This window comes from Nyctereutes procyonoides, unplaced genomic scaffold (assembly GCF_905146905.1).
Source record: "Nyctereutes procyonoides isolate TBG_1078 unplaced genomic scaffold, NYPRO_anot_genome, whole genome shotgun sequence".
In the NCBI taxonomy this organism is placed as follows: domain Eukaryota; kingdom Metazoa; phylum Chordata; class Mammalia; order Carnivora; family Canidae; genus Nyctereutes; species Nyctereutes procyonoides.
Window position 1 is genome coordinate 24,565,641 of NW_026575139.1, and position 23,585 is coordinate 24,589,225.

General features: G+C 46.3%; 1 protein-coding gene across 1 annotated transcript; it reads right to left on the bottom strand.

The window, feature by feature from the left end:
* Positions 1–1,090: 1,090 nt before the first annotated feature.
* On the bottom strand, positions 1,091–22,992 carry DLST (dihydrolipoamide S-succinyltransferase). The gene is made up of 15 exons (XM_055304123.1): positions 22,871–22,992; positions 22,310–22,343; positions 19,645–19,693; positions 15,759–15,814; positions 15,554–15,628; positions 15,269–15,324; positions 14,685–14,796; positions 11,984–12,139; positions 11,435–11,511; positions 10,459–10,556; positions 6,594–6,724; positions 5,008–5,081; positions 4,432–4,515; positions 3,866–4,033; positions 1,091–2,566 (listed from the first exon to the last, which is right to left on the bottom strand). The coding sequence occupies exons 1-15, from the start codon at positions 22,931–22,933 to the stop codon at positions 2,432–2,434; spliced, it is 1,368 nt and encodes a 455-aa protein (XP_055160098.1). The 5' UTR covers positions 22,934–22,992; the 3' UTR covers positions 1,091–2,431.
* Positions 22,993–23,585: the final 593 nt, after the last annotated feature.

Genomic DNA, 23,585 nt, shown 5'->3' on the forward strand with positions numbered 1-23,585 from the left:
GAGGAAGCGATGGCATGTAGGGGGGCACTGGGATCTGTGGGAAATACAAGTAGCAAAATAAGTCTTAAAAGAGGGTCAGGTACCTGGGAGAAGGGGGTGGGGGAGACAGGACACTAGTCTTAATCCTCAGTGACCCCAGAGATGGGTGGTGGCTCCCATTAAAGACACTACCGATAGGACCTGGTCAGAGCCTAGTGGAACCTGTCTGCAAGTCTGTTCCTTTGGCTACACAGCTTGGACTGCTTCCAACCACTGCCACATGAAGTGTGACTTGCTTCTGGAACTTCTGGGCCTCATCCGTGCAATATTTGCACACTTGCGGCTTTGCTGGGCTCTGAAAACTGTTGTCCCCACCCTTATGGGGCCTATAGTCTACCTTGTTTTGACATAATGGGGCTAACACCTCCTTTGTAGGTTTACTAGAACTTCTAGCACCAAGCCCAGGACAGGTTAATTCTATAATTTGGCCTTCATTGAACCCATTTCCCCCACCTATGAACTCTAGTTCTACCCTCTGGAGCCATCTGTTCCTGTGACAGACCTTCACCTAGAGGTGACATCACCACAGGACCAGCAGGTGGGGAACTGTGTGCAAAGAACAGGCTGTTTTCAAGCTCAGACACCCTAGGCCAGGGACCTGTGGTCTAGGTTAGCTCCCCACCCGGCCACTTGCTCCCTGGTGGTGTTCCGCCCCAGTCTGTGCTTACCGAGCCCCAGCACCCTGGTATACATGTGGCAACCCAGTCCAAAATGGGACACTAGGAGTTGCACCCACCTCCTTAATCCATCCCAGAGATGCTGCAAGCCCCCACAAAAATGCCAGATGTTGGTAACCTTTGTGAAGTCATCGCCAAGTCTCTTCAAGGGTGTGGCCTGTCAGGCTGGAGGGGCCCAGCCAAAGGAAGCCAGGCACATTCCTGGCAGCACACAGCTAGGGTTCCACCTGCTGTCAAGTTAACACAGGGGGAGCCTCAGAAGTCTGGGATCTCACAGGATAGCCACCAGGACACACTGTGGCTTCCAAGGCTTGGGATGGACGCAGCAGCAAGGATGGGTACAGTGGGAACTAAAAGGAGCGAGGAAGCAGAAACCTTTTGAGAACATTTGCCCTTTAATTTGCATTTAAAATCAGTTTCTTTAAATATTTTAGTTACAAGTTCTGAATAGTGAAGACAGAGTAGATGCTGCAGGCACTCAGTATCAGCTCCCAACCCCCTCCTGCCCCAAGCCTTGCTTCTCTGCTCAAGATCCAAAGGGGCACTAAGTGGCTCCTGGTGTCAAGTGGCCACTGCCTCAGACCTGGATGCAGCTGGATACAAAGTGATGAAGCTCCTGACAAGTATTTAAACTTGCTCCAGGCAATTCCAATGATTGTACCCAGACCCAAAGGACAGTATCACCGCAGAGGTGTGTTAGCATCTTGGGGCTGGTTTCAACCACGGTCCACCCTTCCCGAGACCCCGCGTTCTGCAGATGAAGCACTTAGGCCCCACTCCCCAAGGGCCATGATGCAGAGAAACAGCTGCCGCTTCAGTCCGAGTGCTTCCACCCAGGGCCTTTAAAAGCTCAAATCAATCCAAGCCAGTCCACAGGAAGCCTCCTCACCCCAACCTCACCAGGCTCTCGATCTTGGCACCACACCCTGTCTCACTGCCATGTGCTAGAATGGTTCCAAGCAGCCCAGAAAGGTCAGCACGATCACAGCTGTTATTGTGCCAAAATAGAGCTCTGATGGAGGATGGGCTCTGTTCCTGTCCTGTCTACACCATACTACCTCTGGGGGGGGGGGGGGACGACTTTGTACCACCCCCTTTAACAGGGACCTACTCCCCCCTTCCCTGAGCCCCTGGCCTGTGCTTCCTGGACGAGGTAGAAGAGACATCCTAAAGTCCATGGCAGCAGAAAATGAACGTGTCCTTTAAGCAGCAAGCAGCACCTCTGGGCCTGTGGTCAATACCTCTACCTAGGTGGAACCAAGTGAGAATGTGCACAGCCAGGCCAGAGGCTGCCGTGAGCTTGGGAGACACCACATCCTCCGAGGCGGCTCTGGAGAACAGACTTTCAAAAGATACAAACTTGATCACATGGTCCCCAGTGGTTTCCCTATATATAGTACACTGGCACAGGGGAGAAGCAACATCACCTTTGCAAAAGACTACTGGGAGAAGGGGAGGAATAGTGATGAGCATCCACTATGGCTCTCTTTCCCTCAAGCCTCAAGATATTCGAGTGTAAGAGAAGGGTGGAGAGAGGGGGAGGGTAGAATACCACGAAAAGACCTGTGGGTGCTGGTTACACAGTGCCCTGGTTTCCTTGCTTGAGGCCAACAACATGTGCCTGGCACCAGGGTAGCCTGGGACCCATGAGGGGACAGGGAGAAGACTGGTTTTCAGTTCCTGCATGGTTGGTGTGTAGGGGGTGTGGCTTCCTCCTAGATGTCCAGTAGTAGGACTCTGGGATCCTCTACCGCCGCCTTGATTTTGCGGAGAAAAGTTACTGCCTCTCTCCCGTCGATCAGCCGATGATCATAGGTCAATGCCACGTACATCATGGGCCGCACCTCCACCTACAGACAGGACAGGTTGACAGATTTATCTGCAGCAGAGGAAGCCCCACTGGAAATGGGGAGATGAGAAAGCATAGCCCATAGAGAAGTTTCCAGTTCCAGAGCTTTTCCTATTGATGTTGCTTCTGGATACTTATATTTTCAAAGACCAAGGCTTACCGTTAGTGCAAAGTTTTCCCATTCAAGAAAGCTTAACCAAGAAAATAGTTTCCTCTTGTGCCTTTTAAAAACATTCTTGGGCCGGCTGGTTGGCTCAGTTGGGTTGAGCACCCAACTCTTGATTTTGGCTCAGATCATGACCTCAGGGTCTATGCTCAGCGGGGAACCTGAGGAGCTCCCCTCCCACCACACACATGTCCTCCTCTCTCAAACTTTGAGGGGGGGGAAAAAGTCTCTGCTCTTTCATTTATCTGTTGTCTAAAGGAAAACTTTTCCCTTCAATTCTGGCAACTGGAAGTTTCTTCTTTAGGGTCAGAATTTTAAAAAGTAACTAAAGATCCTCAAAGTTCTGTGAAATTGTATGCGAAGTTGGGTATGTGAGCATTTTCAAGGGAGAAGACCTAGGATTTTTGGATTCACCAAGGAGTTAGTGACACAAAAAGGTTCCAAACAGGAGTCCCAGAAATATTTTCTACCAGCTTATCTTCTAAAGCCAGCTCAGGACCCTTTAACTTCATTCCCTAAATTCCCAGGAAACCACTAAACCTTCATACAACCTGGGTGCTCGTAAAGTTCTTCATTGCTGCCCTCTGTTTCCCAGGGGCAAGGACGTTTCCAACTGTGTCCCCACTACCAACAGCACCTAGAGAATGGAGCTCGAGGACCACTCCAGATGAAGGAGCAAGCCACCTCAATTCCATGGTCTTCACACTTTAATTTGTATTAATCATCTGCAGTTTCTGCTTCATCAGGTCTGAGAAGGGGTCAAAGAATTCTGCATTTCTAACAAGTTCCCAAATGATGCTGACACACACCATTTGAGGATCAATGCCTTAGCTATTAAGGAACTAAGAGATGGGACACCTGGATGGCTCAGCGGTTGAACTTTACTTTCACCTCAGGGCATGATCCTGGGGTTCAGGGATCATGTCCCGCAGCAGGCTCCTTGATGGGAGCCTGCTTTTCTCTCTGTGTCTCTGCCTCTGTGTGTGTCTCTCATGAATAAATAAATAAAATCTTAAAAAAAAGAAAGAAAAGAAACTAAGAGATGGAACTCAGGACAGATTCGCTATAATTTCAGGCATGATTAATAGCTTTCTCTTATCTAGCTGCTAGGACATTAGCAGTGATAGTTCCTACCTTGCCTCCCACAGCCACTGGCCTATCAAAGATGCCGTGCATGCCCAGGATGGCCGACTGAGGGGGGTTGATGATGGGTGTTCCAAACAGCGAGCCAAAAACACCTCCGTTGCTAATGGTGAAAGTACCACCATCCATATCTTCAATAGCAAGTTCATTCTTTCGGGCCTAAGAATGGAGATTTAATAACTGAAACGTTAAGTGCAACCCAGCTTTCTCCACCTAAAGAGAGCCCAGAAGACTTCTGAGACTGACAGTTCAACTTCTAGCTACTGTTCAGTTGAGATGCTTGTAGCCAGGGCTCCACAGAGGATAGGCACGATGCCGTAAGGACCTTTGCTTTCCCCAAGAGGCCTCCCGATGTCTTCCATGACAGAAACACGCTAAGCTCTGCCAGAGAGCTAGCCTCTGGCTCCTGGGTGTGACTGCCAGTCTCGGGCTCTGCACACCTTAGCCAGCAGAGTGCAGCTCCCATTCCCTGACAACTGCCCACTGGGGAGCCTGGCCTTCCCTGACTCCTCCTCTCTGACCCAGCAGCTGACACACATGCTGCTTTTCCACTTTACCTTCTCTCCCAGTTCACTGATGGTTCGCTCGATATCTGCGTAATTCATAGCTTCCACGTTCCTGATGACGGGAACCACCAGACCCTGATTGACGGTGAAAAGCGGTTTTCAGTTGCAAATTAATAGTACCCTTTATAACTATAACTCCCTTGTTTCAAGTAGAGGTTTTCCCCTCCCCATCGAGTATCTTAATTATTCAATAGGATTCAGAGTCTAAAATACTTAGGCTTGACATTAAAAGAATGTGGTAGGGGGATCCCTGGGTGGCTCAGCGGTTTAGCACCTGCTTTTGGGACCAGGGCGAGATCCTGGAGACCCGGGATCGAGTCCCATATCAGGCTGCCGGCATGGAGCCTGCTTCTCCCTCTGCCTGTGTCTCTGCCTCTCTCTGTCTTTCATAAATAAAAATCTTTAAAAAATAAAAAATAAAAGAATGTGGTGTGGTCAAGAGGTTACTCTTTTACTGACTCCCTTCTGAAAAGATAGAATTACAGAAATGTTCTCTCCCCCAAGGGTCTGCTTTTTCATACAAAGTCAGTTTAAGATCAGAGCTCACCACCTCTTTCCCTAACATACCCGTGGGGTGGCCACCGCGACACTGATGTCAATATAATCCCTATACACCACCTCTTTGGTTGCGTCATCAATCACTGTAAGAGAAAATATAGGTTACATACAACTCCCTAAGCCTAGGCTAATGTGGAAATACTTGCATTAACAGAGTGAAAATCCACATGCTTGGTATAGTGTGGGCTGAACAACCAGTTGTAACATCTCCTAGGTGCCCTGAGCCCAAGCATAGGAGCACCCATTTTTAAGCAGCCCTCAGAAGGGCTCAGTACACTGGTTCACACAGAACAGGTATGCAAGAAGTTCTCTTTAACTAACTCTGCCCAAACCCTCCCTTAACAGAGAATGGCTAGGTTTAAAAAGTGCTCCCAAGGGGCCTCTGGGTGGCTCAGTCAGTTGAGTATCTGCCTTCAGCTCAGGTCACAATCCCAGTGTCCTGGGATTGAGCCCCATCATTGTGCTTCCTGTTTGGCTGGGAGTCTGCCTCTCCCTCTGCCTTTCTCCCAGCTCATGCTCTCTCTCAAATGGATAAATAAAATCTTAAAACAAAAAAAATAGTGCTCTCCAAAAGACAAATTAGCAAAGGGAGGGGTGGGAGTGCCATCCACTCCACTGCCTACTGTCAAGAGGTGAAGGAAGCCCCTTCTAGGAGACTCCGGAGGAAGCAGGGTAGTGTAAGACAGCAAACCAGCAGCTGAAAATGCAGGTCTAGTGCTCATGAGAAAATACAGGCTTGAGAATCTTTTCCACAGAAAGTCTATGTTGTGTTGTTAGGTCAGCCACCAAGGAAAAGCACGTAAAGTGAGAAAGAGGCCAAAATAACTCGGAAATGCCTCCATGTACAGGCGGACAGAAGAAAGGAATAGAGAGCCAATCAGGAAGCATGAAAAGAACAGAAAAACAAGGAGGTACATACTTGGGCAAAACAAAGACAGCCCTCTACCTACCTAGAGCACAACACACATGAAAAGGACTAGGGCTTCTGTTCCTAAATCTTTAGGGACGCTGGCACTGCTGAGGATTGCAAAAGTGTACTGTCCTCTAACCTTCCAGAGAACAGAGAAGTGTCTCAATAGGAAAGAGAACTGCTTGTTAGGTCAACATTTCAATGACGTAGGTGAGCAGAAAGGAAGGAAAATGAGCACCAAGTCCATGAAAAAGGGGCCAAGCCCAAGGCCTTCCATTGAGGTCCATCGACCAGAAATCAAAGGTCACCCTGGAGCATATGCCAAGTGGGGGAATCAGGCCCCAAGATCCTGGGGCCCATAGGAAGGCAGGAGCAAGATAGAACATGAGCTTCCACCCTGACATGAGAAGCCCTGAGAGCTGGGCTCAGAAATGTTTGCTGGCAGAGCAGCTGTCAAGCTATGAATTAGGAAGAAAAACCATTCTGTCCAGCTAGTGGGTAGAAAATCATCATGATATCATTTCAGGAAGGTGAAACAATAAATATCTGGGCAAAGACACTCATGTTTTCACAGGTATGAAAGAAAAGTTTCAGTGTGTTGACCCCAGCTTTCTGTGTATAGGAGCAAGTCTGTTTCTGCACACACCTCCCAGGACTGCTTCAAGTCCAGCCACCACAAACTCACCTGCATTTACAACAGGCTGCTCCTGCAAGGCAAAGGCTGAGGCTTTCACGAATGCTGACATGAAACCTAGTTTGAGGTTATGTTTCTTCAGAAAAGCATCTTTGTGCCGAGCCCTCATCTCCTGGATGTTACTGTAAAAACATATTACAAAACAAGGTGACCACAAAGCCTTTATTCTGACTTTCATACCTGTTTCTAACTCCGTGTACACACTGGATAAGCGTATCTGAGGCCCAAACGCTCCCTTACTCTGGACCATCTACCTAAGTTCAAGTTTTGAAATAGTCCAGCAGAGGTCAATACAATAACCTCGCTTCTTTACAAAACCTGGAATCAAAAAGAATTGGGTCCAATTAGTCTTTAAGGTAGGCTGAGCCCCTTACAAGACTCCTTATTTCACAAGTCACAGAATTCAGTGACAAATAATATGAATAAGAGATCACAAAGCACACCAACATCCTTGCCTGGATGAGAAAGTGATTTCTAGCTACCCTAAAATGATGAGCTCTCTCTTCTAAAAAAAATGCTTTAAGCATAAACAAAGTCTACAAGATAAACAACATTCTTATTATTTGTTAGAATTAGGTCCAAAAAGCCTACCATACCTGATTATGACTTCCTTGTGACATTCTTCCTATCTCTTACTTACTGAAAACAAAAAACCTTAAAAAAAAAAACAAAAAAAAAAAAAAACAAAAACAAAAACCCACAGGTGTTTGGGCTCCATGTGAGCAAAAGCATCCATGACTATATATGGTCAGGCATATAGACCAGTGTTCTGTTAGGCTCATGGGAAAGTCAACAGACTCCTTTCTAATCTCCCCAAAGTTAGTTCCATATACTTGTTCCTTCAAACAGGTGCTAACACTCACCACATGTAAGGGCCAAGGCTGGGCATCAAGATAATAAAAACACCGCTCTTGCCCTTCCTATCAGTTTAATGGATGTGGTTTCCTTGGTATTTTAGAAAGGTAGAGGGATCCCTGGGTGGCGCAGCGGTTTGGCGCCTGCCTTTGGCCCAGGGCGCGATCCTGGAGACCCAGGATCGAATCCCACATCGGGCTCCCGGTGCATGGAGCCTGCTTCTCCCTCTGCCTATGTCTCTGCGCCTCTCTCTCTCTCTCTCTCTCTCTCTCTATCATAAATAAATATCATAAATAAATAAATTTATCATAATCATAAATAAATAAAAATATCATAAATATCATAAATAAATAAAAAAAATTAAAAAAAATTAGAAAGGTAGACATGTGTGGACCTAAGCTTTTAAAGTACAAGCAGCTGGAGCTTCTGGGAAGCCTTATGCAATACACACAGCCTTTGGTCATTTAGGATTGGTTTTCCACAGATGTGCCACATACATACTGCAGTTAGTGGGAAATGGCTTTCCCATTATTTTGCCACAGAAACCTCAGTATTTATCGGAATACAGTTCTGTGATGGAAATTGAATTTACCTCAGACCCAAATGCTCAGTTTCCCTTTCTCCCCATAATGGCCTAATTCGTCATTAGCATGAAAGAGAAGATGGTCTAACTTTAACTCCCCCTTCAGACTGTTTGCCTTTGAAAAAGGAAGTTTTCCTAAGGGGGGGGGGGGTGGTGCTGATGAGGTTTAAATGTTTGTTTTCCTGAGTCTAACCTTATTTAGTGCTAGGATTACCACCCTAAAGACATTACTGGTTCCCAAGACACAAGAGCTGCAGAAGAGGGAAAGAGATGTGATAAACATCTCTGCTCTCAAACCTGCCCAAATGCTATTGTCTGGTCATTAAGTAGTTTCTATTTCAGAGCTCTGCCCTTGGAGGCAGGGCCTGGGACAACAGGGCAGAGGAGAAGGTCTCAGAAAGGCCCCTGATGGGTAGCTGATCAGCACAAGACCCAAGGGCACTCAATCTAAACCACATTACCGACTGCAGTGAGACCCCAGGCCATCATTAAGTGACACCTCGATTAGCTGCTGAAACGAGAGCCAGCTGCTGCATTTACCTTCCAATCAAACCTGCTGGGCCAACTGCATCTCCCAAGGCCACAAATATTTACATGTTTTGTCTTAAGGAATGAGGTAGAATTTCAAAGTTCAATTCAATTTGTGTACAATTTGGCCCTAATGCACTGAAACATAAGCTGCAGCCTTTGTGATTCATTAGTCAAGGTCCTTCCCTATGTCCTACAAATAGGAAGGAGAGAAATCTTTGGCTTGAATGACATCCAGTCTTTTAAAGAAGCTTCACAAGAGCGTGGATGACATCTAGTGAAACCTGCCACAGAGCCCAACTCTGAACAATACCACAGCATACTGTCCATAAACCACTCGCTTCTCTATGCTTTTCAGATCCCTTCCAAAAGAAAACAAATATCCCTAATGAAAAGTAGGTTAGCAGACTAAACAAGAAAAAGCAGCAAAGGGATGACCTGAAGACTTCATGATTTACCTCCTGAATTAAATATAAACTCTTATGTCTGGCATTCAAAAGATTCTGAAGTATGGATCCAACTTTCTTCCTATTCTTTCCCACATATTCCTCACAGCAGATAATTCTCAAATGCGTCCGGTACTTTCCTGTGTCAGGTTCCTATTATTTATTTTGTCTGGAATGACCCTTCTCCACAATGCTACCTGTGTCAAAATGCTAGTGGACCTTAAGGCCTATTAAAAATCTTTCCTCCAGGAAACACTGTGAGCACTTCCCCTCCCCACCTCTACCCTCCATCTCAAAAACAAATGATCTCATTCTCTCCAATTCATACTCTGTACCCTTCTGATACTTTTTCTAGATTTAACTTTGGGTATGTGTGGTTTAAGATTTATTTTGGAGAGAAAGAGTGCTCAGGGGTAGGGAGAGGCACAAGGGGCAGGAGAGGAGAGAAAGAATCCCAAACTGATTCCCCACTGAGCCTGAGATCCTGACCTGAGCCGAAATCAAGTGTCATTCAACCAAATGAAGCACCCAAGTGCCTCTTGCTTTGTGTTTATCCAAATCAGATGGTGAGCTCTAGAAGGGTAGTGCTCTTTTCACTTATCTTTGTATGCCCCTCAAATACAGTATAGCATCTTATACACAGTAAGTGCTCAAACACTGCAAAATTTAACTATATTCTGTTCCCTGCAGTGCTGACACTTGTACACATCAAAACCTTGAAGAAGGGGCAGCTGGGTGGTTCAGTGGTTGAGCATTTGCCTTTGGCTCAGGGCATGATCCTGGGGTCCTGGGATCGAGTCCCGCATCGGGCTTCCCACAAGGAGTCTGTTTCTCCCTATGCCCATGTCTGACTCTCTATGTCTCTCATGAATAAATAAAATCTTAAAAAACGAAAAACCTTGAAGAAAATGGGTAAGTCAACAGCTCACCAAAGAAATGGGTATACTAAATTTGCCCCTTTGGTTATACATTTTTGAGGTTTTTACTGAAAAACACAACTTGCTTTCCATTTCATTATCACAGCTGGGAAAGGTGAAAGCTATGACAAGCCTGCACCTTTCCACCACTCAAAACTTAGGAACGTGAATCAGGAGCAGTTGCTGTGAGAAAGGAGCAGGGTACTGGTCTCTGGCTGAGCGTGCAATCAACTGGTTCTCCAACCCAAGGGCAGGCCAGCTGCCCTCTACTTGGCAACTGGACACTAGTCAGAGTTTAACACCGTTACCAGCCTCATTTATTAGACATCACAAGATTCAGGTATAAAAGGCTAAGTTTTTTAAGTTACAGAGGTAAGCAAGTAGAGAACGAGACCAGTGGGTCACTCTTTCAGTCAACGAGCAGTGCAAAGTACCTCTTCTTGCTGTTTTGGAATCAACATTAGGTAGTGCTGGGGAAAGTTGAAGTGTTCTCCAAGAAAAAGGGCACAGGGAGTAAGAGTTCTCACCTCATGTCGATCTCATTGAAAGTAGTCAACATCGCACACGTGTTCTGGGCCTCCTTCAGACGCTGGGCGATGCGCTGCCGCATCCTGTTCATTTTCTCCTGAAAACAGGACAAGGATTGATAGTCTGGGTTCTCTGGACCAAGCCCCCACCACTCATTCTAAGGGGGCACTCAGCTTACAAGGACCAGATGGCCAGACTATGATACCTAAGTACAACAGGAGCTCCAGGCTCTCTTTTTCCCGTGTGGTGGCCTTGCTCCTCTGAGCAAGGAGGTAGCCAGACAAAAACTACCCACTTAGATGCGACTGAGTTTGACCAAGAGTGGAAGTTCAGGAAATGGTGTGACTTTAAAAATCAGAATCAATTTATGAAAAGGAAGAGTGTGGTGTACGGCTAGTCAGCCCAAGAATCACTACAGATTTCTAGTGATAAAGACTTACATGAGAACAGCTACTTGTGGAATGGAAACAAGTAACAAACTTTTGAGGCTATAGTATTTTTAGGAGGTACTCTCAGGCAGAGGAACCCACACTCTTGACCATACTTCCTTGAGGTTTTACATCAGCTCCTGCCAGCTGCTGCTACCATGTAGCCCTCAGCTAAGTGTCCCGGAAGAACAGGAACAGGGCTCACTAAAACACCTCTCTGCAGTGTGTTACTGTGGGAAGGAGGGAGCATATAACTTAGCTCCCATCCCCCATTTCCATCCCCTGCAAATATTTTACCCACCCAAAGGCAGTTCAGTGGTAGCACAACACGGGGGGGGGGGGGGGGGGGGGGCGGCACACTGGAGAAGCGCTCAGAAGACTTGATGTTCTAGTTCTATCATATGTCAAGCATGTAACTATGAACAAGGCACTTCCTAAACTCAGTTTCCATGAACTGCCAACAAGTCAAAGGTAACAATGCCCACACTCCACCAATCTCAACACTGTTCCCTCTGTCTCTTCCTAGAAGTGGTCCCTAGAGGCTTACCCGATGTTCTGAACGCAGACCCTTGCCAGCTCCTGGCTCAGCTACTGGAGGGGCAACAGCGGGTTTCACCGCAGACACTGAAAACGAAGAGAAGGTACAGCTGCATCAGAAAATCAGAGAGGTAGCAGCTCTTTCGGTCCATGGGTCTTGTCCCCATGCTTTAATAAAACCACACTTTTGCACCAAAAAAAAAAAAAAAAAAAGAAAGAAAAGAAAAAAATCAGAGAAACATTTACTAAGTGCCAGTGCTTTCATACTGTACTGTCACTTAATTCTTAAGACATTCTGAGGCATACTAGTACCATTCCCACTTTACAAACACATGCTCTGCTCAAAGAAGTTAAGAGCTAGCCTAAAGTCACATAGCTGTAAACAGAAAGCTGGGCTCCAAAACCCAGGTTTTCTCATACAAAGTCCCTCCCTTCCACAAAGCAGCCAATGAAGTCTGTTCGGAGCCACGATTAGTCTCAGAGTCTGCCCTGTGAAGGAATGTGGCATTGATGAAATGTTCTTCTCCCACACAGAGACACATGGGAGGTGGAGGCTCACCTGGTTTGCTAGCAAGAGGTTGTGAGGGCGAGGGCATTGGTGGCATCTGAGTGGGTATGGATGCTGCAGGGGGAGGAGGAACTGCCGATGCTGCAGGCTCTGCTTTTGGGACTGCAGCAGCAGGAGCTTCAGCAGGCTTGGCCTTAGCAGGAGCAGCTGTAAGAAAAACAGAGGCCATTGGCACTGTCTGGAATGAAAAGCAACCAAATCAGATGCTAAGCAAGGTTTAGTAGAAAAGCTCCATCTCCAATCCCTTGACAAATGCTAACCGGGTATATACAAGGCACTATGATATGCGCACATTAATATAAGGCACCATCCTTCCGTTCCCCAGGGCTCCTATATGTCCTACATTACATAACTGACTTAATTCAGTTGCCTTCCTGATTTCACAAATATAGACTGATGATCAAATTTAGAAAGTACTTTCAAAGCACCTACTAAGCCCATGGCAATGTAAACTACCAAGTAAAAGAAACCCAATGGAGGATGTTGATACACATACACAGAAGTAACACATTTCTAATAATAGGAGTACTGACAGCCTCATCTTCTATTTTAAGAACACATATGGAAGAATTCTCTTAACTATTAAAAAAATAAAAGTTTAGGGATCCCTGGGTGGCGCAGTGGTTTGGCGCCTGCCTTTGGCCCAGGGCGCGATCCTGGAGACCCGGGATCGAATCCCACATCGGGCTCCCGGTGCATGGAGCCTGCTTCTCCCTCTGCCTGTGTCTCTGCCTCTCTCTCTCTCTCTCTCTCTCTCTGTGTGACTATCATAAATAAATAAAAAATAAAAGTTTAAATAATCAAAATCTCATAGTTCAAAGCATTTCATCTAGCATAATGCTCATAAACCACAACTTTAAATTAGATATTCATTTTGATTTTATCCATCTGTACATATCTGGTTTCATATTTAAATCAGAATAATATTCTTTTTGGGGGCGCCTGCCTTCAGCTCAGGCAAGAAGCCTGCTTCTCCTTCTGCCTGTGCCTCTCTCAGTCTGTTTCTCTCATGAATAAATAAATCTTAAAAAAAAATAAAAAGAAAAAGAAAAAATTCTTTTTAAGGAATGATCAGAAGATGGAAGAATTGATCTTATTCCCTTCTACTGCACATTATTTTCATTCTGGGCTTCTGGTGCTCTGATCAATCTCAATGATGCAATCTACTATCTCTCTCCTTAACTATTTTAGGATAATGAAAAAGAAACAGACTTTAGTAGTTACAGAATTTAACTAAGAATCAGAAAAATATTGTCTTATCTAATCTCTCATATTAACTGTAAAGTGCCATACAAATTCATTTCCTATTTCTCACTTCTTCCCTAGAGAAAGAGCAACATTCCCTAAAAATGTTAGGAGAGAATAGATGTGTAAAAACCATGCTGACTTCTCCAGAATAGACACCATGAAATATTGCTTACTTTAGAATAGTGGTTCTAAGCCCTTGCTGTGTATCAAAATCAGTTGGAGAGCATTAAAACAAAACAAACTAGGATAACCAGGATCTGAAAACCTCAGATTTAATATATCCCTGGACCATGGGGTCTAGGCATTTGTGTTCTACATCTATTTTATGATTTATTTATTTGACAGGGAGTGCACACACAAGCAGGGGGAGCAGCAGGCAAAGGGAGGAGAGAAGCAGGCTCCCCACTCAACAGGGAGCCTGACAAGGGGCTAATTCCAGGACCCTATGATTATGACCTGAGCCAAAGGCAGACCCTCAGCTGAGCCAAGGTGCCCCATAAATTTTTTTGTTTTTTAAGATTTTATTTATTTGTTCATGAGAGACACAGAGAGAGAGGCAGAGATGCAGACAGAGGGAGGAGTAGGCTCCATGCATGAAGCCCGACGTGGGACTCATCCTGGGTCTCCAAGATCACGCCCTGGACTGAAGGCGACACTAAACCGCTGAGCCAAAAACTAAACTAAACTAAACTAAAAACTAAACTAAAATAATAAAAAATAAATAAAAAGACCACCGCTGAGCCACCCAGGCTGCCCCCCCTTTTTTTTTTCTTTTGAGACACACAGACACACTATCTTAAGAAGGCTCCACACCCAGGGTAAAGCTCAATCTCAGGACCCTGAGATCATGACCTAAGTGGAAATCAAGAGTTGGTCACTTAACCAACTGAGCCACCCAGGTGCCCTGCATTTGTCTGTTTTTAAACCCCGATGGGATTCTGATGCTAGGGATGGGGAGGGGAAGGAAAAAAAAAATCACTATCTTAGACTCTTCTTCATTCTATTATATCTTTAAAAAAGGGCTAGCATGGGACACCTGGGTGGCTCAGAGACTGATCAGCTGCCTTCAGCTCAGGGCGTGATCCCAGGTCCAGGGATCAAGTCATGCACTGGGCACTCTGCGAAAAGCCTGCTTCCCCCTCTGTCTATGTCTCTGCCTCTCTCTTGAATAAATAAAATCTTTAAAAAAATAAAAAACAAAGGTCTAGCATAAGAAACATACATGGAAAGAAAATTATACTTTTTTTCTTTTTAAATACCCTTTTCTTCTAGAACTTGGCATTTAAACTACCCTCTATGTAAATATCACCTGTCTTAGTCTCTCAACTAACAGGAGCTGGAATGCCAAATAACCTCTGAGGTATCAAGGTATTAGTACATTATGCTCAGCCCCAATTCCAAGGGGGAACACTGGAGACCTTGACAACCAGGAGAACTTCTTTACCGCCAGTTTTCCTGAGTGTGAAAAGAGGAGTGCCTCCTTCTACTTTTCCCCCATCAGGTACCAAAAGAGCTTCAATCACGCCATTTGCTGGTGATGGAACCTGCACAGATGTCTAGAAAACAAGGACAGATTGTAAAAGAGTCCAAATTTTTACTCAGTATTAGAAAATTGTCTAGAATCTCAAATGAGTCACAACAGATATTAGACTCTGCTTATAGAAACACCAAAGCCACACTTTCAGAGTAACGAAAAGTTAATGCTATTGTGAAGATTCACCCTTTGTCCTTTTTCAGAAACAATGTTCAGTTAATGTGTTTCCAAGTGATACACAAAACCAAAACAGTTCATGCACGTGCACACACACATGCTACAAAACTCTGCTAAAGTACATAATACATATACCGCGAACAATCCAAAATTAAAACTTTTAAGTTTTTTTTTAATAAGCTATTCCAACACTTTTACAATTGAGGTTAGAGCAAGTTAAAAATTATCTTTAAACAGTTCACAAGTCCATTTAAAAAAAAATTAGGTTAAACCAAGAGGAAACCATGAAAAATTACACTAACATAGGACAAGCCTACCTTGTCAGTTTCAATCTCACAAACCACTTCATCTTCTGCAACAGTATCTCCAACAGCTGAAAAGATAGTCAAAGGCTACCTGTTAAGGGGGGATGTCTCCAGTAGCCACAAAATCCCTTTTGATTGGTGTGTTACAAGCCCCCTTTCCTATAGTGTCAGGAAAAATTACACTGCATGTAAAGAAAAGGGAGGAACCCAATTACTGGGGTGGGGGTTGGGGGAGTCGGCAATGACAATTTTATTAAATATTTAAACTTAAGAAGGAGTAGAGCCTAAAAATCTTACCTTTCTCCCACCTGACATCTCCCTCTGTGACAGATTCTGCAAATGCTGGGGTTTTGACTGTAATCACATCATCCTCTAGGAAAAGAAGAAAAAAAAATTCAAATGTAGTCCATATTTCTCCTTTTTAATTAAACTCTGTTCATTGTTGCTCTTCCCATTAAAATGCCATTCCCAAGAAGGTAGGGAACTGAAGGCAGGTACTTACTGCACACAGCTGTAGTTCTGAAGAAGCGAACACTGAAGACACTACTGTTGTTAATACTACAGAAAAAAAACATAAAAAAGTAAACTCCTTTAGCAAGTGAACCACTCACATTGTAGTCTAGACAAGGGACCATGGACCACTTTCCCTTAAAAATCAGTGATTCTCAGCCAGGGGTGCCTGTGAGTGTTATCTAGGGAACCTTTTTCAAAGCCTACATGTCCAGGCCCCAACCCCAGGGATTCTGACTCAGCAGGTCTACAGCAGATCCTGGATGACTTGGGTACCCAAGGAAGTAAACTCCTTGGGTGAGTCCATAACCCTCAGTGAAATGCCAGCAGTGAAATGCCAGCTTGCGCAAAATAGAGATTTTTCACTGGGTTCAGTGAAGAAAAAGATAAGCATCTTGGTCCTTTGCACACCCACCAAAAGGAATTAGCTTCCCCATTAGGTTTTTTTTCTTGACCAAATCTAAGTACAATAAATTGTGTGCCCTCAGAGTACCTGCCATTGTGCCACAAACAATGAAATTTCTGTCTGCGGGATTACAGACTGAGATAAGGCAGCAAGATGAGACAATTAACTCGGAATTAAAACAAGGTGTTATAGGCCAGGGGTGGGAAGGGAGCAGAACCACCAAAACACTCCTATGATCTCTCCTAGTTAGCTCTCTTGCCAGCAGGCAGCACATTGGTTCATTCTGCACTCATTCAAGAGACCAAGGGATTTTCTGATACGACACTAACTTCAAATAAACTAGAGAAGGATACTACGTTGTATGTGCAAACCATTAATAGTGGTTAACTCTGGAGAGTGGGAGATGCAGATATATACAGTACCTATGGTTATCTAATATATACATACACATTTTGGGAGAGTGATCTGGACTGATGGGGACTTTCACTTTCTACACTTCAGCATTCTCAATATTCTACAACAAGCACCTTTATAATACAGAAGTAAAACAGATTTAAGTTGCCATTTGATATTTTCACTTTTGTAATGTCAAAATAACTAAGATTTATTTAAAATCAAGGGGGAGGGATCCCTGGGTGGCGCAGCGGTTTGGCGCCTGCCTTTGGCCCAGGGCGCGATCCTGGAGACCCGGGATCGAATCCCACGTCGGGCTCCCGGTGCGTGGAGCCTGCTTCTCCCTCTGCCTGTGTCTCTGCCTCTCTCTCTCTCACTGTGTGCCTATCGTAAATAAATAAAAATTCAAAAAAAAAAAAAATAAATAAACCTAAAATCAAGGGGGAAATGTACATAAAAAACAGAGAACAAAGTGACTGCATAAAGTTTATGACCACGTGTTAAGTGTTCATGGACAAGAACTCATGGTAGTTTGTAATCCCCAGAGACTGCCTTGTGGGACACTCAAGAACCTGGAGCGGAACTTGGGGGCACTGTAGGACAAGGGTAAAGTCTTTTTACTGTTGAATCACAAAAAATTGAAATGTTTTAATGATAAAAGGTTTTTTAAAATGAAGTGAGTACTTTATTCACAGAAAACAGACAAAAGACAACACAAAAATAGTTATTAGATTAGGGTGATCTCACTCCTTAAAGTGTTTTTTAAAAAATAATTTACTGGGGCTCCTGGGTGCGTCAGTTAAGCGTCTGACTTTGACTCAGGTCATGATCTCAGGGTCCTGGGATCAGGCCCTGAGTCAGCCCCATATCCTCAGCCCTATGTCAGGCTCTGTGCTCAGCAGGGAATCTGCCTGTCCCTCTCACTCTCCCTTTTTGCCTTTCCCCCCCTTGCTCGCTCTCTGATAAAATTTTTAACAATTTACTTTTAAATACTTTTTGTATTTATTGCCTCAAAACTTGTGGTTGTTCCACTTTCCATTTAAATTGCAGGTGGGGTGGGGGTGGGCACGCCAGGGTGGTTGAGTCGGTTACACAGTTAAGAATCTGCCTTCAGCTCAGGTCATGATCTCTGGGTCCTGGGATCAAGCCAGCCGCAGGGCCTCCCTGCTCAGCAGAAGTCTGCTTCTGCTTCTCCCTCTGCCCCTCTGCCTGCTCGCACAAACACCCACACTCCCTCTCATAAATAAAATCTTTAGGGATCCCTGGGTGGCTCGGCGGTTTAGCGCCTGCCTTTGGCCCAGGGTGTGATCCTGGAGTCCTGGGATCAAGTCCCACGTCGGGCTCCCGGCATGGAGCCTGCTTCTCCCTCTGCCTGTGTCTCTGCCTCTCTATTATGAATAAATAAAATCTTAAAAAAATAAAAATAAATAAAATCTTTAAAAAAAATTTGCAGATGAGTAGCACATTTTGAATCAGTCTAACTTCTAATTTACAAAAGTATTAGATGTCCACTGTATAGTATTTGGAAACAGCAAAAAAATATTCTGTACAGTAAAAAACAGAATCCTTTTATAACCTGTGTTTTCCCCACTTATCATAGCATGAACATGTTAACAGGACACATCTTAACCAATTCCCTGTTGTTTGGCCATTTTGAGAGAAATCTGGGTATACCAGGAATTCTTCAGCATAGATTATTAGAAATGGAACTGTTTCATCAAAAAACATACACAGTTCAGGGATGCCTGAGTGGTTCAGCGGTTGAAAGTCTGCCTTCGGCCCCGGGTGTGATCCCGGTCCTGGGAATAAGTCCCGTATCAGCCCCCTGTGAGGAGCCTGCTTCTCTCTCTCCCTGTGTCTCTGCCTCTCTCTGTCTCTCATGAATAAATAAAATCACAGTTCAAAGACTTCATGAATGCTAACTGCCCTCCAAATATAACACAGAAATTCATACTTCTAGTACTAAGTACATCATTTTCTCAATTGAAAAAATCCCATTGTGATGCACAATGAAGGAACTAATCGGTGATCCTTCATTTTGAAGAGGCTCCCTAGCCAAAACATAGCTGGACAGTGGTTTAACAGATAACTAGAGAGCATCCTCTTACCATTACTCTGAAAACACTTGGAATGCAAAGCAGCATTAAGCAATACTCATAAGCAGAAATTAATCTGGAACACACGAGTGGCCTTTCTCCAAACTGTCTTATGCAATAGTAGCATTCTGAAGTAGTCGAAGTCCCAGGACTCAACTGACTCATCTTTTGCTTTTACTATTTCTGAAATAACTATGCTACCAAGAGAATGCTCTAAATCTCCACAATAGGGCAGCCTGGGTGGCTCAGTGGTTTAGCACTGCCTTCGGCCTAGGGCCTGATCCTGGAGACCCGGTCCTAGGTCAGGCTCCCTTCATGAAGCCTGCTTCTCCCTCTGCCTGTGTCTCTGCCTCTCTCTCTCTTTCTCTCTCTCTCTCTCTCTCTCTCTCTCTCGTTCTGTGTCTCTCATGAATAAATAAATAAAATCTTTTAAAAAAATAAATAAATCTCCACAATAAATGTTAACTTCTTTTGGCTGCACTTGTATCCAACCAGAATACTTTATTTTTTTTTTAAGATTTTATTATTTATTTATTCATGAGAGAGGGTGGGGGCAGAGACACAGGCAGAGGGAGAAGCAGGCTCCACGCAGGGAGCCCGACATGGGACTCATTTCCGGGTCCCCAGGATCACACCCTGGGCTGAAGGCGGCGTTAAACCGCTGAGCCACCAGGGCTGCCCATCAACCAGAATACTTATGAGTAACCTTCTATCTTTTCCCATAAAGAGAGGGTTCCAACCTCACTTTCATTACAATCTAAACATCTGAGGACAAGCACACTCCAGGGCCAGCACCTGACATGGGGCTGAAGCTTAAGGTACATCACACATCATAAACCAACATCAAGGTCAGATCTAAAGACTAAAATAAGCACCTTGATTATCAAGGCCTGGAAGCCAGTGAAGAAAGCAGATGGTCAAATTTAGAACCGGTGTCTTAAATACCCCATGGCCACACATCTGTGCTCCCCAGAAATACTTACACAATCTTCCTGCTGTCAGGGTAACCTGGTCCCTGACATAAAGAGACCCCTGTAAGAAACAAAACAACTCTTAACCAATAACTCTTATACAGGATACCTGCTGGGATTGGAAAAGAAGTCTGTTCACCCCCTAACTCTGACAAAGAGCAAGATCAAACATAGGCAACAATATAATCTTTATCATGCAGAGTCCTGCTTCTCAATGGCCCAGAGCAACAAGTATGTGGGGCGGGGAGAGTGGGTTTGTGTTTGAAGAAAGGGGAGAATGCTAAGGGCAAGGCCTGAAGTACTTTTATAATCTTATTTACCTTAAAATTCATAAACTGTCATTATCCCTATATGTTTTCATAATAAAACCTCCCTACTCCCTCAAGTGTTCAAATATAATTGAAGCTTCAGAAAGACCCATGATGGCTTATCCTGTGACTACACAGAGCCTAATGTGAGAAGCAGTGGGCATGTTTAGTCTGGATTTGTTTCCCTGGTTACCTAAAATGCACTGAGCTGGAAGTCTTACTACATAAACCTTAGTAGCAAAGACTGGGCTACCAGGAGCAAATCTTTCAGTTTACCTCCTTCCCATGATCTCTCTGAGGTCTTCCCCTCTGGTCAAACTCAGCAAGGTGGGAGACTCTTTCAGCCCACCAAATGTCCTTATCACAGAAAACTGCATTTCCCCAAATGACAACTAATTACAGCTACTAACAGCTGTCGCCTCCCATGGACATATTTTTCCAGAGGTCTTATTTTTTTCAGATTAACAACTCTTTTTAAACCATGGGTTTAACCATGGTTCAGGAAGCACCAGAGGAGAAAGAGCTCTCCCTTGTGCTCCCTCCTCCCCAAAATCTCCAGTGTTTCTCGGAGTCAAGTAAATCACGTCCGTGTCCAGCCGTCAATGCCTCTGCAGTAGAAATCCCAAGTATAATGTATCTTTGAGCTAGAACTGCCAGCAGCCCATACGGAGTTGTGGAACCCTGAGTCCAAATTAGAGTTCATCCTGCAGCAAGTCTCATTTGTATAGTGCTTTTGGGTTTATAAAAAACTTTCACATAATGACCTCATTTTGATTTTCATGTCTCACAACTCCCTAAAGTAGAACGACCATCTGCTATTATTCCCACTTTATATATAAGCAGGGCTTCTGGAGGTTTCAGGGACTAGCCCAAGGTGAAGTCCTGAGCCCCAATGCAAACCCCAAGTACAAGGTTCTTTCCTTTGTCCTGCCAGTCTATAAGTGGAGAAATCGTTTACTTTTAGGATTCCTAGTTTAAAAGAATATTTATTATTGAGAGTCCACTACGAGCCTACACCCTGCTAGGTGCCTATGATCTCATGACTCTCAGAATAAAGTCCAAAAACTTTACCCATTCCTGTACTGTCCAGCCCTCCCTATCTTTCTAGCCAGACAGGCTTCCTTTCCATTTCTATGACCAGTCAAGTCCCTTCCTGCCTGACAACCTTTGTACAAGCAATTCCCTTTGCTTGGAATATTGTTCTCTTCGCCGACTGCGACATATTCTTAGAGACTTGACTTAAATGTCACTTTTTCAGGGAAGTCTTTCACTGATATTCTCACCACACTCTCCACCCTTCCCAAGCTGGGCTATATCCCACCCTTTCATTACACCCTGCACTTCTCGCTCATAATCCTCACAAGGTAAATGTGTCCTTCTGTGTGCATAAATGTGTATTTGCTGTCTCTCCAGCTAGCCCATAAGATCCGTGAGGGTAGAGACCATCTGTACCCCCGTCACCCAGCGCAGGGCCTGGCACGTACTAAGAACTCAAACGATCTGCTGAGCACGAGTAAATGACATCACGGTGGGTTAAGAGTTTAGGCTGAGGAGTCAGGTACACATGGCTTGACCAATAGGTGGCTGAATGACCTTGGCCAAGGCACTTACCCTTGGATCAGGTGTTCGTAAAACAGAGAGAATACTCCCCTTGTTGTCTCTTGATGATTAATTGCAAAATGCACAAAAAGCACCCAGAACCATGCTTGGCACGCAGAAAACTCATCCAACAAATATTTATGCCGGATGTTTAAAAAAATTATTGGGATGAAATCTAAATTCCTTCCACTTGCCTCTACACCATCTTCTGTCGCGTGCCATTTCTTCCTTTAACCAAAATTCTCTGGTTAGGTCACTTCCCCCCCCCACCCCCCCAGTTCCAAAACATTGCCAAGCTCTTCCCTTCTGCAGGGACTCTGTCCGAGCTATTCCCCTTTTCCTGCTCTACACTGAACTCGCCCTATGTACATCCCCCGGGGGCTGCAGCTTTAACTGCTCCTACTAAAGAGGGCCCTTTCCTCCACCTTCATCTGTTTCCACCTCAGCACTTAACCAAAATTCATGATCCCTCACTTGCTTAGCCATTTATACTTTGTGTCCCCCCCCCCCCCCCCCCCGCCCAGACCGTAAAGCTCCAGGAGGGGAAGAACTGGTAACTGCTGCATCCCCGGGGAGTGCCTGGCACAGTGCCTGACAGGCAGTAGAAATTCAGTTGACTCCGTGGCCAAACGAATAAGTGGCTAGCTGTTATTAAATAGCACTTTGTTTCAGTCCACGGCGTGTGGAGAAACCTCGGCACCGCGGCTTCCTCACGCACCGCTCTGCCCAGGGGAGCATGGTAGCTGACGGCAGGCAAGGGCACAACTTACCAGGCAGGGAACGTCTCCCTAGAGGGCAGTTCCCCTGTTGAGAAAGAAGACATTATCGACGTCACCCGCGATGAAAGGAGGGAAGAAACCGCTTTCTAAGTACAGCCTCGAAGCTGTCCAGGTGCCAGTGACAGGTGAATCCCGTGCCTCCAGAGGGCAAGCGCGACAGCCGGGGGGCGCTCCTTCCCAGCCGGCACCCCGAACCCGCCAGCTCTCCCAACTTCCCACAGCGCTGGCACCCGCTGACTACCGGAGGGAGAGGGCGGGCCCTGGATGCAGCCCCGGGACTCCGCCGCGCCTCCTCCCAACTCGGAGTCCCGCGTCCGGACCGGCGCGGCTCTGGGCTGCTCCTCCGCCCCGGCGCGGACGGCGGGGCGCCGCAGGGGACGGGGCGCCGGCTGCCTCGGGAAGGCGCCCCCGGGCCGCCCAGCGCGCGGCCTCCGCGTCCCGGTGCCCTTGGTGCCGGCTCGACCGGCGCGCCGCGCCCCTGCTCCCCAGGCCGCCCCGCTGCCCGCCGGCGGGGTTCTCACCCGCCGGTGCCCCGGCCCGCCCGGGCCGTACCTTCTGGAAGGCAGAGAGCGAACGGCTGAACGCCCGGGACACGCAGCGGGTCCGGGACAGCATCGCGGCGGCGGCGGAGCCGAGGGCGGGCGGACACCGGATATAAGGCCCGGCAGCGACCGGAAGCGGGGCGGGCCGCGGTACCCGCCGCGCGGGGAGGGGTGTTCGGAGCGAACCACTGGCGGGCGGGCGTGGGGGGGGCGAGGGGCAGCACCACGCGGCCCCAGCCTCGGCTCGCGGGTCTGCGCCCGGAAGCCCCGCGCCCCGGCGCGCTCTCGGAGTCCGCTGCGCTGCCTGGCGGCCTGGGCCGCTCCTCCCGGGGGTGCCAGCGACCCCCCGGAGACCGGGCCGCCCTCCCGGGCCTCTCCGCGGAGTCGGCTCTGAGCTTGGCGCCAGTCTCTCCGAGGACCCCGGGACCCCGCGCCTTTCTACCTCTGCATGGCCGGAAAAGCGCGGGAAGCGGGCAGGAGTTTTGAACCCCGGGCCTTGCCAGACACGCCTGCCCGATCTTGTACTTGGGTGGCCTTGGGCTAGTGACGTTGCTTCCCTGAGCCTCAGGTTCCTTAAATATAATTAAAAAGCGAGAGTCACTTCCCTGCCTCCCTAACCCCAGAACAAAGAAACAGCCCAAAGGAACCTCTGAAGGGTTCCCATTGCCCTTCTACCAGAGGATCACCGAGCAGCCTTACTTCTGATCTTCTCTAGTCCTACTCGC